General features: G+C 39.7%; 1 protein-coding gene across 2 annotated transcripts in view; it reads right to left on the bottom strand.

Moving 5' to 3' along the window:
- Positions 1-3,858: 3,858 nt before the first annotated feature.
- si:dkey-251i10.3 (uncharacterized protein LOC553498 homolog) overlaps positions 3,859-16,745 on the bottom strand; it is a 61,203-nt gene continuing 48,316 nt past the window's right edge. For both annotated transcript variants that reach the window (XM_041196381.1, XM_041196380.1), the window contains exons 13-14: positions 13,547-13,646; positions 3,859-4,662 (exon numbers count right to left, since the gene is read on the bottom strand). In XM_041196381.1, coding sequence (XP_041052315.1) covers positions 4,405-4,662; positions 13,547-13,646 — 358 coding nt within the window. In that variant the 3' untranslated portion in view covers positions 3,859-4,404. The remainder of the gene's footprint in view (positions 4,663-13,546; positions 13,647-16,745) is intronic.

Below are 16,745 nucleotides of genomic sequence, written 5' to 3'. Positions count from 1 at the left end.
TACATTACATAACAATACTGTTCAGAATATTCTAGTGTCCTCAAAACCAGGAATGAACTTGCAGCATGTTTCAGAAAATGAAGCTGCACAGTGATCCATAACTCTGGAAATGGGGACTTATTAGAAGGGTTGCAATCTATATCTTGTGTGTATAATAATGTTTGTTTAGTTGTTTTATTTCAGATGACCAGAAAATCAAGAATAAATGGCATGTTGCAGCCTTATGTATAACCATTGGCTTGTGCAGGATTCAAGGCTGGTATCTGTCTAGCTGTTAATATGTTGATTACACTAATTTGATGCAGATATCCTGTTGGAATGTGTTCCACATTTCTCACCTTTAATTTAATTAATATTTCTGGCTAATGAAATTATTTAAAGAAGATTAAATTTGAACAATTTAGAACAACAATATGAACAACTTGTAGTGACTAAACATACCCAAAGGTTAGCAATAAAAGGAAAACTACAAGAGCTGGAAAAACAGAAAATATTGTTTAATTCTGGCCACTATACCACAAATACCACCAGACAGAGTACAAAGAAAAACAATAGGAGTGATCGAGCGTAGAGGGGAGAGTATTGAGCAAAATGCTTTGTTGTCTGGGATGGCGGTGGTATAGGAGCACCTCACTGAGGGATATGAAACATTAAGCAATACAGAAAAATTGAACTCTGAACATTAGTTCAAATTAAACAAAAATGACAGATAGCTGTTTTGAATTTAAACATACCAGTCTAAGTCTAGATGCCAACAGATTGTTTCACACTCACCATCAATTTCTCTTCCTTTGCATGTTAATTAACTCATGGAGGTGTTTGAAACATATTAGATGCCCAACAACCATAAGAACGAGGAGAGAACTAATTGGACTAAACATGGCCCCTTGCTGCATTTTTTTTGTAAAACTATTAAAAATACAAATCATTTAAATGCTACTCTGAAGAGTCATGTGAACCCGAAATGCTAACTCTGTTTCTCTCTCTACAGATGCTGCCAGACCTGAGATTTTCCAGCATTTTGTTTTTATTTCAGATTTCCAGCATCCGCAGCATTTTGCTTATATCTTAAATACTACTGTTATGTCACAAAGCCACCCTGAATAAAATCAGTTTTAGAAAAAACATTTCTACTAAAGATAAATGAAAAACTTGTGTTTATGGAGCACTTAATAAATCTTAGATCCAAGTGCTTTATATACAGCAAGTCACTTCAAAGTTTGGTGACTAGCAGTTAAGGCTAAAACTCCTATGTAGATAAGGCTAAATGTTCAATATCTAAGAATTTGTACCTTAGAGGCAGGCAAGAGATGAACAGTTCACTTCTCCAAATTCATTGTTGAGCATACCAGGTCAGGTAGTATTATCAATAGGTACTAACATCATGTTGTTTTCACAATCACATTACTTTTCAGACCAGTCTGGAGATGCCGACACAGATAATTATCGCTACAAGCAAAGAAGAATCTGAACTCACCAAGTGTGGTATCTCAAAAGCCACAGAAATTTGGGTGTGCACTGGAAGACAGAGCTTTACCATCCATTCTGGATCAGGCTTATCTCAGCAGGTACAGGACAGCAACTTTGAAAAAGCAGGATTTATGAACAAACTGATGCAAATGGACAAATTGCTGACTTATTCTCAATTCCAAATTTATTTTTCTTACGACTTCTGTCCACATGTAACAGGAGATGGAAATCAACCATTTAGGCATCAACAATTTTGTACCATGTTCAAATTTAATCTGAGCTGAAAAAAATAAAAACAATAAACTGCGGATGCTGGAAATCCAAAACAAAAATAGAAACAGAAATACCTGGAAAAACTCAGCAGGTCTGGCAGCATCAGCGGAGAAGAGCACAGTTGATGTTTTGAGTCCTCATAACCCTTCAATGGTTCTGAACCAAAGTGTTCGCAATCTAAATGTCATATCTCACCAAGATGAGCTTCTGACCACATACTTGTACCATAACTCAGACTATTTATTTCCAACTCTGTAACGTCACTCAACTCTAGCCTTGCCTCAACTCATGTGCTGCTGAAATCCTGATCCATGCTCCTTCTAGACTTATCCATTTCAATGTATTTCTTACTGGCCTTCCATTTAATGCCCTCTGTAAACCTGAGGTCATCCAAAACCCTGCTGCCCATGTCTTAACTTGCATCCATCACCCATGTACTAGCTGACCTACATTGGCTCCTGATTAGGCAACGCCCTGATGTTAAAATTCTCACCATTGTTTTCAAACCCCTCAATTGACTCTTCCCTCCCTATTTCTGCAATCTCTTCCAGCCCTACAACCCCAAGATATCTGCACCTCCATTTTTAATCACTCCATCAAAGGTGGTGTGCCTTCAACTGTCAAGGTCCTAAACTCTGGAACTCCCTCTCCAAACTTCCCCTTTCCTCAATCACCTTTTCCTTCTTTAAGATTCTCCTTAAAATCTACCTCTTAACCCTCATCTACCCTAATATTTGTGTGGTTCTGTGATAAATTTTGTTTAATAATATCCCTCTTGTGACATTTTACTATGTTAAAAGCACTATTTAAATACAAGCTGTTGTTGGTGTTGTTATTCACACATGGGGACATAACTGGCAAGCATAATCCAAGGATAAAAACAAAAAAACTGCGGATGCTGGAAATCCAAAACAAAAACAGAATTACCTGGAAAAACTCAGCAGGTCTGGCAGCATCGGCGGAGAAGAAAAGAGTTGACGTTTCGAGTCCTCGTGACCCTTCAAGGATGTTGAGCTCTACTGTAGCATAGCTTACTTCAACCAATCAAGGATTGAATTTGAAATTTTTTAATCTGTAAGGCTAAGCTACTCACTATTGAAACAACTTACTGGGAAGCTCAGCTTTTTTTTAAACTTAAGTTCTGCATTTGAAGATATGAACACCATAAAAGATGAATGCAGTAAACCTCAACTTGCTAGTGGATTGATCCTCATTCTAATATTTGAGATAGGTTTTAAGGAAGGTCTTAGAGGACAGGGAAATGGAGAGGGGAATTTCAGAGTTTGGGGCCTAGCTGCCTGAAGCCATATTTGTTGACTTTAGGATGAAGAGAGGAGAATGATCAAGAGACTGGAGTCAGAGGGAGTGTGTTCAGGAGCAGCTGCAACTCTGAAGGGGATAACAGAGCAAATGATAAGTGAGCCACAGAACGATGGTCAGTGACCATTGCTGGCCCAACAACATTCAATATCTACAGTCACACATGAAGAACATCCCTTGGGCGAGATGCCAGAGAGCTGATGGTTCCTGTTGCACTATGATAACTGAGTAGGTTAAAAGACAGCTGATTCCCCCTTGAACTATGTACCACCCACAAAAATAAAATCATACATTTCACAGAGTTGTAAACTGATCAGTCTTCACTTTGAATCTGACCTCACACCTATATTACAGCTGCATCACCCAGGGCTCTTCAGTCAGGAAATGAAACAAATTGGACTAATTATTTAAGATGAACATACATAGTGCAATTGTATAAAAACAAAAAAACTGCGGATGCTGGAAATCCAAAACAAAAACAGAATTACCTGGAAAAACTCAGCAGGTCTGGCAGCATCGGCGGAGAAGAAAAGAGTTGACGTTTTGAGTCCTCATGACCCTTCGACAGTTCTGTCGAAGGGTCATGAGGACTCGAAACGTCAACTCTTTTCTTCTCCGCCGATGCTGCCAGACCTGCTGAGTTTTTCCAGGTAATTCTGTTTTTGTAGTGCAATTATATACCTGGTCCTGTAGGGGGTGCTGCTGCCACAGATATTAAACAAAAAATCAGGGTTTGAATTAACCAGATTACGAAGCGAACAGTTATTTTTAACAAATGTCTTTCACATGACTAGCTTTTTCATTAGCAGGAGTATTTTATTCATGTTTACCTTGCAACATCCATTCCTCTCCATCTCTTCTCTAGTAATAGTTTAAACTACACATTATATTACTGCAGTTTTTGTTAAGGAATACTGTTCCTTTCAGTATCCAAATCTTATGCCTCACAGTTTACAAATTACGTAATCTATCCAGGAGAGCCTTGCCCTTGCCTGGATTAGTGCAGTCAAGAGTTTCATTTGCAACAGAATCACAAATGAGCTGCAATTCTCGCTCACGATTCATAAGATATAAACTCTGCAAATGCTAGTTGTATCGCAATATGTGACAACAGTTTTGATTTCTTCTTCATTCTACAAAAATGTGATGGTCAGAGGGCACCTCAGCACATTGTGGTACAGTCAAGGTGGGACAAAAATCTGGCCTGGTTGGCAGAATTGATTAACACACACTCTGCCTCTGCAAGGGAATGACAAAAATCCATTATTACATAACAGGTCAAGGATCTGCTGGACACTCCAAAAGTTAGTAGCTTTGTGGTATAAGCAATGTTTTTTGACATTAGTGAGGTGGTTTCTTCTGCTGTACTTTTCTGTGTTTATGAGGATTCTGTCCCACTTTTGCCTTTGCACTTTTCTTCTTATCTTGAAGTAAATCATCCTCCGAGATTGGCTCAATTATTGCTCCCATTTTTGTCACAATTTTTGGCATAGTCAATTTCTGCGTTGCTCTCTCAGTATTCCACGTATTCCCAATGGGGGCACAGATACTTTTCTCAAACTGATTCCGATGGGAAAATGGGAAAGGTAGTTCATTTACCTGCATCAAAACAAAGAATTCAGTGTTTGGTGCCCAGGCAAGATTATTTATTATTCACACACTAGTAGCAAGGTGACAGAGACCATTCTTGTTAAGTAAATACTGGCTACACGAAGGATTTAACTAAATAGAATTTAGCATGGAAATATAACATGTGTTTCGCTAAAATAACTGTCTTAGCTCCTGACAGCTCAGACACCAGAAAACGAGAACACACAGAATAGCAGTAGGCCATACTGCCCATCGAGCCTGCTCTGCCATGATCGTGGCTGAACTTGGGCTTCAACTCCACTTTCCTGCCTTCTCCCCCATCCTTTGATTGCTTAAGACACCAAAAATTTGCTATCCCAGCCTTAAATATAGTCAATGACGAAGTGTCCACACAATACTCTGAGGTAGAGAATTCCAAAGATTCACAATCCTTTGAATGAAGAGATTTCTCCTCATCTCAGTCCTAAAAGACTGACCCCTTATCCTGGGACTGATTTTTAGATTCCCCATCTAGCAGAAACATCCTCCCAGTGTCTACACTGACAATCCCCTTCAGAATCTTGTATGTTTCAATGTGATCACCTCTCATCCTTCTAAACTCCAGGGAGTATAGGTCTCTCATCAAAGGACAACCCTCTCATCCCAGGGACCAATCCCAGTGAACCTGCACCTTATTGCCTCCAATGCCAGTATATTCTTCCTTAACTATGGAGACCAAGACTATACACTATACTTCAGGTCTCATTAAACAAGTGTAGCAAGACTTTCTTATTCTTGTACTCCAATCCCCTTGCTACAAAGACCAACATGCCATTCGCTTTCTTAATTGTTTTCTGTACCTACATGCTAACTTATTGTGTTCCTTGTATGAGCACACCCAACTCTCTCTGAACATCAACTTTTACAAGCTTCATGCCTTTAAAAAAAATTCTGCTTTTCTATTCTTATGATCAAAGGGAATAATTTTACACTTCCCCACATTATAATCCATCTGCTAACTTGTTGCCCACTCACTCAACCTGTCTATATCTCTTTGCCGCCTGTGTCCTCCTCGCAACATTCCCACCTATCTTTGTATCAGAAAACTTAGATAAGTTACTCTGTGTCTTTGTCTAAGTCATTAATATACTATGTAAATAGCTGAGGCCTCACTAGTCACAGCCTGCCAACTTGAGAATGCCCCATTTATGCCTACTCTTTGCTTCCCGTTCATTAACCAAATACTAGTTTTACTGCCCAGTAAAGAATGGATCTGCACAGATCAGAAATATCTCAAGTGCAAATCCATTAAATAGCAATTAACAATTAATGAGTAATTAAATAATTCAGAGTGGTGGTAGAAGAGCTACATTTGAACTCCACATCCATGGGATGGGAAAATTGCCACTTTTCTATTAACCTTTTCTGGAATGTATGCAAATGTTGATGTCAGGGGCTATATGATGCCTTCCAACTTGAATCGTCTGCCAACATTCATTGACAAGGCAAACAAATGAAGAATGCTCATTTTGGGTGAGGAACCCAAGGAGAAATTACAATGGATGAGTCACTGACCAGTTATTTAGGGGTCATTCACTATTATTTCAGAGCAGTAAGAGTGCATTGAGAAGAAGAAGAAAGAAATATAAAACGCTCAACACATTTAGTTCAAAAGAATTACGTAAAAATCTGGATTTTCCTTGTCCAATTTCTATTTATATACTATTCCCAAGTGGGAGTGAAGGATCAGTGACAACACTCTTGCGCAGGTGAAAGCTGCATACAGCGTAGCAATGACAATAATCCTGCAACCTCTCACAATAAGCTCCATTTTAACATTTGGAGGTGGCGGACAGAACTTTGAGAACACCACCAACTCAACCGAAATAAATAGTCATGAAGGTTTGCCCTTGTGCTTAATTTGCTGTATTTTACTGGAAATTATTTTTGCAGTACAACATGCAACTACAAACAAAATTTTAAAACATCCGTGTAAGAATGGATTCCTAAAGAGAACCTGAAGTTAAATCGATTCAAAGACATGACTATAGAATTTGATAGCTCATTCACTGGAACACATCTGTGCTGTTCACTAATCTATCCATTTAGCTCTAAATGTCCACTCTTTCCCCCATATCTCACTGTACTTTTTCTTCTTTCAATTATTCATTTGCTTCTGTTTTGAAAGCTTTTGCAGATTCTGCTTCTACTACTGTTTTTGATAGGACAATATATCAACTTATATTTATATGACGCCTTTAACAGACTAAACAGGAGCATTGTAAAGCAAAATTTGACAGTGAGCCAAACAGGGAGATATTGGGGCAGATGACCAAAAGATTAAAAGAAGCAAAGTTTTCAAGGAGCAAAGCATGGTAGAGTATTTAGGGAGGAAATCCCAGAGCTTAGGACCTTGGTTGCTGAAGGCAGGGCCATCAATGCATACAAACATACAAATTAGGAGTAGGTCATTCAGTTCCTGGAGCCTGCTCTGCCATTTAATAAGATCACAGCTGATCTGATTTAGTCTCTACTTTCCTGTAACCTATACCTTTGTCAATCAAGAATCTATCTAACACAGCCTTAAAGGTATTCATTGACCCTGTCTCCACGGCTCTCTGGGAAAGAGAATTCCACAGGCTAACAACCCTCCGAGAGAAAAAATGTTCTCCTCAGCTCAGCATTAAATGAGATCCCCCTTATTTTTAAAGTGGTTCCCTAGTTCTAGTCTCTTCCATTAAGAGAAACATTCTTTCAGCATCCACCCTGTCAAGTCCACTCAGGACTTTCATATTTCAATAAGATCACCTCTCATTCTTCTAAACTCCAATTGATACAGGCCCAACCTGTCCAACCTTTCCTCATATGACAAGACCTTTATCCTAGGAATCAGGCAAGTGAACCTTCTCTGCACTGCTTCCAATGCAATTATACCCTTCCTTAAATTTGGAGACCAAAATGGCACAAGTATTTCAGATGTGGTCTTACCAACTGTACAACTGTAGCAAAACTTGCCTACTTTTATATTTCATATCCCTTGCAATGAACAACATTTAATTTGCCTTCCTAATCACTTGTTGTACCTTCATGCTTACTAGCTGTGATTCATGTACCAGGACATCTAGGTTTCTCTATACCCCAAAAGAGTTCTGCAATCTTACTATTTAAATAATATGCTGCTTTTCTATTCTTCCTTCCCAAATGGACAAGTTCACATTTTCCCACATCATACTCCATCTGCCAAATTTCAGCCCACTCACTTAACATATGTATATCCCTTTGCAGATTCCTCATGTCCTCTACACAACTTACTCTCCTACCTATCTTTGTATCATCAGCAAATTTAGCAACCGTACATTTAGTTCTTTCATCCAAGTCATTGATATAGATTGTAAATAGTTGAGGTTCCAGCACTGATCCCAGTGGCACTCTGCTGGTTACATCCTGCTAACCCGAAAATGACCCATTTATCCCTACTCCGTTTTGTTAGCCAACCAATCCTCTATCTATGCTAATATGTTACTCTGTACACTATGAGCTCTTATTTTCTGTAGTAACCTTTGATGTGCACTTTGTCAAACACCTTTTGGTAATCCAACTAACCACATCTACAGGTTCCCCTTTATCCACATAGCTTGTTACTTCCTTAAAGAACTCTAATAAATTAAACACGATTTCCTTTCACAAAACCAATCGGCCTGATTGCTTAAAGATTTTTTTTTTTAAGTGCTCTGCTATAACCTCCTTAATAACAGATTCTAGCTTTTTCCCTGTGACAGATGTTAGACTAACTGGCCTGTAGATTCCTGCTTCCTGTCTCCCTCCTTTCTTGCTATTTTCCAATTTGATGGGACTTCTCCAGAATCTAGGAAAATTAAAACTGGTGCATCTATTATCTCAGCAGCCACTTCTTTTGGGAGCCTAGGATGAAGTCCATCAGAACTTGGGAACTTATCAGCCTTTAGTTCTAATAATTTTCTCAGTACCCTTTCCCTGGTGACTGTAATTGTTTTAATTTCCTCCCTCCCTTTCACTCATTAATTTACAATTATTTCTGGGATGTTATTTGCGTCTTCAACAGTGAAGGCAGACAAAATCTCTCTTCAATGCATCCACCATTTCCTTGTTTCCCATCATTAATTCCCCAGACTCTCTCTCTCTAGGGGACCAACACCTACTCTAGTTACTCTACCTTTTTAAATACCCGTAGAAACACTTACTGCCTGTTTTATGTTTCTAGCTAACTTTCTCTCATATTTAATTTCTTCCTCCCTATTTATTTTTAGCCATTCTTTGCTAGTTTTTACATTTTGTCTGATCTTCTGACATGCCACTCATCTTCGCAGAATTGTTTGTTTTTTCTTTCAGTTTAATGCTATCTTTAATTTCCTTAATCAGCCATGAATGTTGGTGGAACTATTAAAATCAGTGATGCTCAAGCAGCTGGAATTAGGGATTGCAGATACTTCATAGGAGTGTATGGTTGGAGGAGATTACAGAGATAAGGCGGGACAAGGTCATGGAGGGATTTGGAAACATGAATGGGAATTTCAGAACAGAGGCACTTTTAAACTGGGAGCCAGTATAGTTCAGCAAGCACAGGGATGATGCATCAATGGGATTTGGTGTGAGTTGGGACATGAGCAGGTACTGATATCCCTGTGCATATTTTTCCCACACCCCACCCAACTATATTTCTTCTGATAATTACTTCAAATTTATGGCCTTTAGTTACAAATTCACCAATGACAATAGTTTTCCCAATTTACTCTATAAAAGCTCTTAATTTTGAACGTTTCTTTGAGGTGACTTCTTAGCTCAAAATGTAACAAACAAGCTTTGATAGAATACATTTCTGAAGATGTGGTAAATCAAAGAGTAGAGACAAAGCAAGCAAAAAAGAAAGATATTAATATGGAAAATGATAAACAGACTGTGACAGGACGGTACAGAGAGTACAAATCTAAGAGTAAATTAGCAGATAAGGCTAGGAGGTTACGAAATGCATGGCAGATGCACTATAATGTGGATAAATGTGAGGTTGTCCATTTTGGTAGCAAAAACAGGAAGGCAGATTATCTGAATGGCTATAAATTGAGAGAGGGGAATGTGCAACGAGAACTGGGTGTCCTTGTACAACAGTCACAGAAGGTAAGCATGCAGGTGCAGCAGGTGGTAAAGAAAGCAAATGGTATGTTGGCCTTCATAGCCAGAGGATTTGAGTACAGGAACAGGGATGTCTTGCTGCAATTGTACAGGGCCTTGGTGAGATCACACCTGGAATATTGTGTGCAATTTTGGTCTCCTTATCTGAGGAAGGATGTACTTGCTATAGAGGGAGTGCAGCGAAGGTTTACCAGACTGATTCCTGGGGTGGCGGGACTGACAAATGAGGAGAGATTGAGTCAATTAGGATTATATTCGCTGGAGTTCAGAAGAACGAGGGGGGATCTCAAAGAAACCTATAAAATTCTAACAGGACTAGACAGGGTAGATGCAGGAAGGATGTTCCCGATGGTGGGGGAGTCCAGAACCAGGGGTCACTGTCTGAGGGTATGTGATAGACCATTTAGGACTGAGATGAGGAGAAATTTCTTCACCCAGAGTGGTGAGCCTGTGGAATTCGTTACCACAGAAAGTAGTTGATATCAAAACATTGTATGCTTTCAAGAAGGAGTTAGATATAGCCCTTGGGGCGAAAGGGATCAAAGGGTATGGGGAGAAAGCGGGAGCAGGCTATTGAGTTGGATGATTAGCCATGATCATAATGAATGGTGGAGCAGGCCAGAAGAGCCAAATGGCCTACTCCTGCTCCTAGTTTCTATGAAAATAATAAAAGGACAAAACTAAAGGCTCTGTATCTGAATGCATGCAGCATGTGAAACAAAAATGAATTCAAAACAGAGAGCGCAAATACAAATAAATAAGAATGATCTGATAGCCATTACAGAGACATGACTGCAGGATGATCTGAATATTGAAGGGTACATGACATTTAGGAAGGATGGGAAGCCAGGAAATGGTGGAAGAGTGGCTCTTGTCAATTAATGATGATATTGGCACAATAGAGATGACCTAAGTTCAGGAAACCAGGGACGTAAAAGTGGCCTGCAGAAGAGATGAGAAATGATAAAGGCAAGAAGTCACTTGTGGGAGTAGTGTACAGCCCTTTAACAGTAATCACAAGCTAAGGTGTAGTATAAAGGATGAAATAATGGGAGGAAAGCAGGAAAATTATAATCACCAGGGAAGTGGTACTGAGCAAATTGTTGGAGCTGCAGGCTGACAAGTCCCCGGATCCTGATGGATTTTATACTGGGATCTTAAAAGAAGTGGGTAGTGAGATAGTTGATGCGTTGGTTTTATGTTTCCAAAATTCCATAGATTTGGGGAAGGTTCCATCACAATGGAAAATAGCGAATGTAATTCCTTTATTCAAAAAGGGATACAGGAACTATAGGCCAGTTAGCTTAACAACTATCATAGGAAAAATGTTAAAACCTATTATTAAAGACATTATAGCAGGGTATTTAGAAAAATTCAAGGTAATCGGACAGAATCAACATGGTTTAGAGAGAGGGAAATCTTGTTTGACCAATTTATTGGGAGTTTTTTGAAGAAGTAACATGTGCTGTGTATAAAGGGGAACCGGTGGATTTACTGTACTTAGATTCCAGAAAGCATTTGGATAAAGTGCCATATCAAAGGTTATTGAAGAAAATAAAAGTTCATGGTGTAGAGGGTAACATACTGGCATGGACAGAAGATTGGCTAGCTAACAGGAAACAGTTGGCATAAATGGGTCATTTTCTGGTTGGCAAGATGCAATGAGTGGTGTGCCACAGGGATCAGTGCTGGGGCCTCAACTTTTTACAATTTATATAAATGGCTTGGATAAAGGTATGGTTGCTAAGTTTGCTGATAACACAAAGATAGGTACAAAAGTAAGTTCTGAAGAGAATATAAGGAGGCTACCAAGGAATATAGATATGTTAAGTGATTGGGCAAAGTTCTGCCAAATGGATTATAATGTGGGAAAATGTCAAATTGTCCTTTTTGGCAAGAATAAAAAAGCAGTAAATTATCTAAATTATGAGAGATTGCAGAGGGATCAGGGTGTACTAGTGCATTAATCGCAAAAGGTTAGTGTGCAGCTACAGCAAGTAATTAGGAAAACTAATAGAATGTTATCATTTATTGAAAGGGAAATTGAATACAAAAGTAGGGAGGTAATGTGTCAGTTATACAGGCCACTGATGAGGCCACATCTGGAGTACTGTGTACAGTATTGGTCTCCTTATTTAAGGAAGGATGTAAATGCATTGGAAGCAGCTCAGAGAAGGTTTACTACTGATATCTGGAATAGATGGGTTGGTCTCATGACGAAAGGTTGGATAGGCTAGGCTTGTATCCACTGCAGTTTAGAAGAGTAAGAGGCAACTTGATTGAAACATAAGATCCTGAGGGTTTTGACAGGGTGGATGTGGAAAGGATGTTTTATGTTGTGGGAGAATCTCAAACTAGGGATCACTGTTTGAAATCAAGAGGTTGCCTATTTAAGCCAGAGATGAGGAGAATTTTTTTCTCTCAGAGGGTTCTGAGCCTGTGGAACTATGCTTTCACCACCTTTTGAGGAAGATTCTTTGAATATTTTTAAGACAGAGGTAGATAGATTCTTGATAAAAAAAAAGGGGTAGGCGAGAATGTGAAGTTCAGGTTACAATCAGATCAGCCATGGTCTTATTGAATGGCAGAGCCTACTCTTGCTCCTAATTTGTATGCTCGCACATATGTTTGTAATTCATGTTACTCTCCCACCAAATATTCATTAACAATGACAACTATTGTATTTGTACAGTGTCTGTAACATAGAAAAATACCTTAAAGTGCCTCACATACAAGTTTGGAAAAAAACCTGACAATGAGCCAAGGAAGGATAGACTACGTCAAAGAGGTGGGTCCAAGGAAGGCCTGAAAGGAGGGGGAGATGGAAGGCTGAAATGTCAACGTCCTGTGGGCTACAGATTATGTTAAAAGTTCATGCTGTGACTGTGTGTAAGTGTATTAACATACATATTGTTTACTGGTTGGTATTTTTATTGTCACATAATCATGGTCTAAAATGCGAAGTAATAAAACCTCCCAGATGGACTGACAAATTTCCACGAAACCACTAACTTAACATTCCCTCATGCCATATTTCAAAAGTTGAAAAGTGTAGTCATTCCTGTTGGAACTGTTTATTTTATAAAATAATTTGATCCTATCCTAATGGCTGTTAATATGCCTGGGTCAGTAAATAATTTAAAAAAAAACTTCTTAGGCAAGTTGTACCAATATACCAAAAGGTTTGGGTTTCATTTTGAAACATTCATTCAAGACATTACTTGGAATCAAATCTTCACACTCTAGCAAGACAGTATCTTGCTCCTTTATTTATGGTGAATTGTGCTTAGTAAAGAATAAGAGGTGCTGGAAAATGGAATATTTTTCTAGTGTTCATAAAAATCATTCAGGTATAATATGGATTAGATTCAGAGGAAAGCTCCCTCTAGTTTGCTCCAGCAATTTGTTTCAACATTGAACTGCATCATCCAGTACACCAGTGTGGTGGCACATTTTGATGGCAGTCGTCATTTTGGGTTCTCTGAGTATAACGTGTGTTGAATTGTGGGAAGTTTGGGCTGTAAAGCTAACCTTCCTAAAAACTGTGTTTAACTGGCCAAACTCAATACAAACATCAAGTCTGGCCCAGACTCAAGTCCAAGTTTGAATTAAAATGGCAGCATCCCGACCTGCATATCACCAAACACCCCTTGAAATTCTTATTCATGTACACATCTAGTATTCATTCCCATGGAATGGACTGTATATTTATCAGATCATGAGCTCAATAGTGTGGTAACCCCCTCACCTGGTGTGCTGCAACGCCAATGTCTCGTTTTTCACTGATTATGACATTAGGCAAATTTTGATCCTTCCTAGGCAGAGGCGGGGCAGCTTTAATGCGGAATCTAGAGAGAATCAGTAACAAGAGTACAATCAGGGCTAGGCAATTTGATACTTTCTCTTGACGCCTGTAAAATAAAAATACCTCCAAAATAAGAAGTTCAGCAACATGTTCTCTTTCATTTTTAGATTTGTGCAAATGAAGTAGTATCAGATTTTCTTTTAAAACTGCTCTCATAAATACTGCTCTAAATCTTTCATAATAATGTCCCATCATTCTAGACCTTACAACATTGAAAGCAGTTGGTTTTGATCTCCCTTATCCAATCCGTCATAATTTTCAATACTTTGGTTGAATCACCCTGTAAGCAACTCTGCTTTAATGAAGGAAGACAAAGAAAATTGGGTTGTTTCTAAATTTGTTTTCCCTCATATCAAGCAGCATACGAGTGAACCTGTGTTGCAGCCTATTGCTTCAGCATCCTTCCTACAGTGTGTCATCCAAAACAGCTCTCAGTAATTCGATTAAGGTCTGACAGAAGTTTTGTATATAATGACCCTGTACCTCAACTTTTATATTCTAAACCTCTTACCATTAAACCCAGTATTCCCAAACCATTCTTATGGCCTTATGCACATCAACTGTTGTTTTCAAATGTCTTGTTTTGTAAATGTCAGAATCCTCAAAATCTCTGTTCTTCCCATATTCAAAGCATAATTTCTACCATTTTTTTTAAACCAAAAAATATACTAGCTCACAAATTATATTTCTTTGCCACTTTTTGGTCCCCTCCACCATCTTATCTATATTCCCCAACAATTTCTTTTAGACATCAGATTATTTACCGCGGGCAGGATGTCCCGGTCGGCACGCGGGATGACATCGGGCAGAACTCCCGACATCACCCCACATCATTTCAATTTTCAGGTCAGCAGGGGCTCAGCCAAATCAGCAGTGCACCTGCCAACGGCCTACTGAGGCCACTTAAAAAGTAATTTCAGTTGTTAATGGACCTGCCCGTCCAACCTTAAGGTTGGCAGGCAGGCCAGGAGCCCTGGCGGACTTCAGAGAAAACATGAAACTTCATCCACGGGCAGGATCCGGTTTCATGTAGGTTTTTAAAAATTTAATAAAAGCTTAACTAAAAGTGATGGACATGTCCAGTGTCACATGAGGGGACGTGTCAGGGAAATTTTATTTTTCCAATTTTAACCTTTTTGAATTTGGCGCTGGTCTCTGAGGCAGCACTTGTGGAATCCTCCCCCCACTCGCACAGGGAGCGCATGCTTCCTAGCGGACATCACGCTGGATGGGCCTTAATTGGTCCGCCTGCCCCGATTGGGGGCTGCCGATCGGAGGCGCGCCTGCACGCACCGGTTCCAGAACTTCTCCCCTGATGGGGGGTAAATTCTGTCCCATGATTTCCACTTTAGCACCCTTTACAATTATGGACATTTCCTTAAGCCTGCCATCTAAATCACTGAAGTACGTACTGAACAGAAGTGGTACCAGAATTTATGGGATGCTGCTATCCACTTCTAAGCACTGTTTACTTCCTATTCTGTTTCCTCCCTTCTAACCAGTTTTAAATCCAACTTGCTACCCTCTCCTTGATCATTTAACTGATAGCTTCCTGTATAATACTTTGTCAGGCTTGACCGGAAGTCCATATATGACAGCCATTGCATCAAAAATACACCACCTCCTCAAAGAGCTTGGTTAAGTTTTTAAAGCACAATCTTCATTTCTGAAATCCATGTTGGCTGCTTCTAATTACTTTTTCTTCATCCAGATGGTAAATATGTTCATCTTTCATGAAAGATGCCAAAGTTTTCCTACCACAGATGCCTGTAATCATCTGGTTTAACAGTGTAACATAATCTAAGATAAAAGCCAAATACAATGGATGCTGGAAATCTGAAACAAAAACAGAAAATGCTGGAAAACTCTGCAGGTTTAACAGCATCTGGGGAGAGAGAAACAGAGTTAACGTTTTGAGTCTGTATGACTCTCTTCAGAGCTAAAGAGAAGTAAAAATATGATGAAATTTATACTGTTTAAGGGGGGTGGAGCAGGTGAAGCTGGGTAGAAGGCCAACAATAGGTGGAGGCAAAGGAGAGATTGACAAAGATGTCAAAAGGACAAAAGGAATGTTGATGGTGGTGGTAAGGGCTAAAGGAAGAACTGACGAAGCCATTAAGGTAAAAAAGCAGAACGTGATAATTGCAGGACAAGGATAAGCACTCTGGAAAGAACAACATGAACAAGTAACAAATGGCCCTTGTTGGGTGGGGGTGTGGTGGAGGGGACAGCAGTGGGAAAAAAGATTGAAAATAGGATACAGGGTGGGGATAAAAATGAATAAATGAATAAAAATGAAAATAAATAAAAATAAAGTGGATAAAAAATAAAATTAAAAAATTAACAGGGCCCTCAACTGTGTCTGACCCATCTCCCGCGCCTTTGCCCTCATACCTTCCTCTCCCTCCCGGAACCATGATAGGGTCCCCCTTGTCCTCAGTTTTCACCCCACCATCCTCCACATTCAAAGGATCATCCTCCGCCATTTTCGCCAACTCTAGCATGATGCCACCACCAAACACTTTTTCCCTTCACCCCCCCCCCACCCCCCCAACCAGTCGGCATTTCATAGGGACCGTTCCCTCCGGAACACCCTGGTCTACTCTGCCATCATCCCTAACTCCTCATCCCCCTCCTTCCCATGCAATCACAGATGCAACACCTGCCCCTCTACCTCCTCACTGTCCAAGGGCCCAAACACTCCTTTCAGGTGAAAGCAGCACTTACTTGCACCTCCTTCAATTTGGTCTACTGCAGTTGCTGCTCTTAATGTGGCCTCCTATACGTCGGAGACACCAAATGCAGACTGGGTGACCGCTTTGCGGAACACCTTCAGTCTGTCCGCAAGCATGACCCAGACCTTCTTGTTGCTTGCCGTTCCAACTCATCATCCTGCTCTCATGCTCACATGTCTGTCCTTGGCCTGCTGTAATGTTCCATTGAAGCCCAACGCAAACTGTAGCAGCAGCACCTCACCTTCCGATTAGGCACTTTACAGCCTTCCGGATATAACATTGAGTTCAAGAACTTCAGACCATGAACTGCCTCCTCTATCCTCACTCCTTTTTTCAGTATTCACTTT

This window comes from Carcharodon carcharias, chromosome 9 (genome assembly GCF_017639515.1).
Source record: "Carcharodon carcharias isolate sCarCar2 chromosome 9, sCarCar2.pri, whole genome shotgun sequence".
In the NCBI taxonomy this organism is placed as follows: domain Eukaryota; kingdom Metazoa; phylum Chordata; class Chondrichthyes; order Lamniformes; family Lamnidae; genus Carcharodon; species Carcharodon carcharias.
The sequence above is the reverse complement of the archived record's forward strand: the minus strand, read 5'-3'. Positions and strand labels throughout refer to the sequence as shown.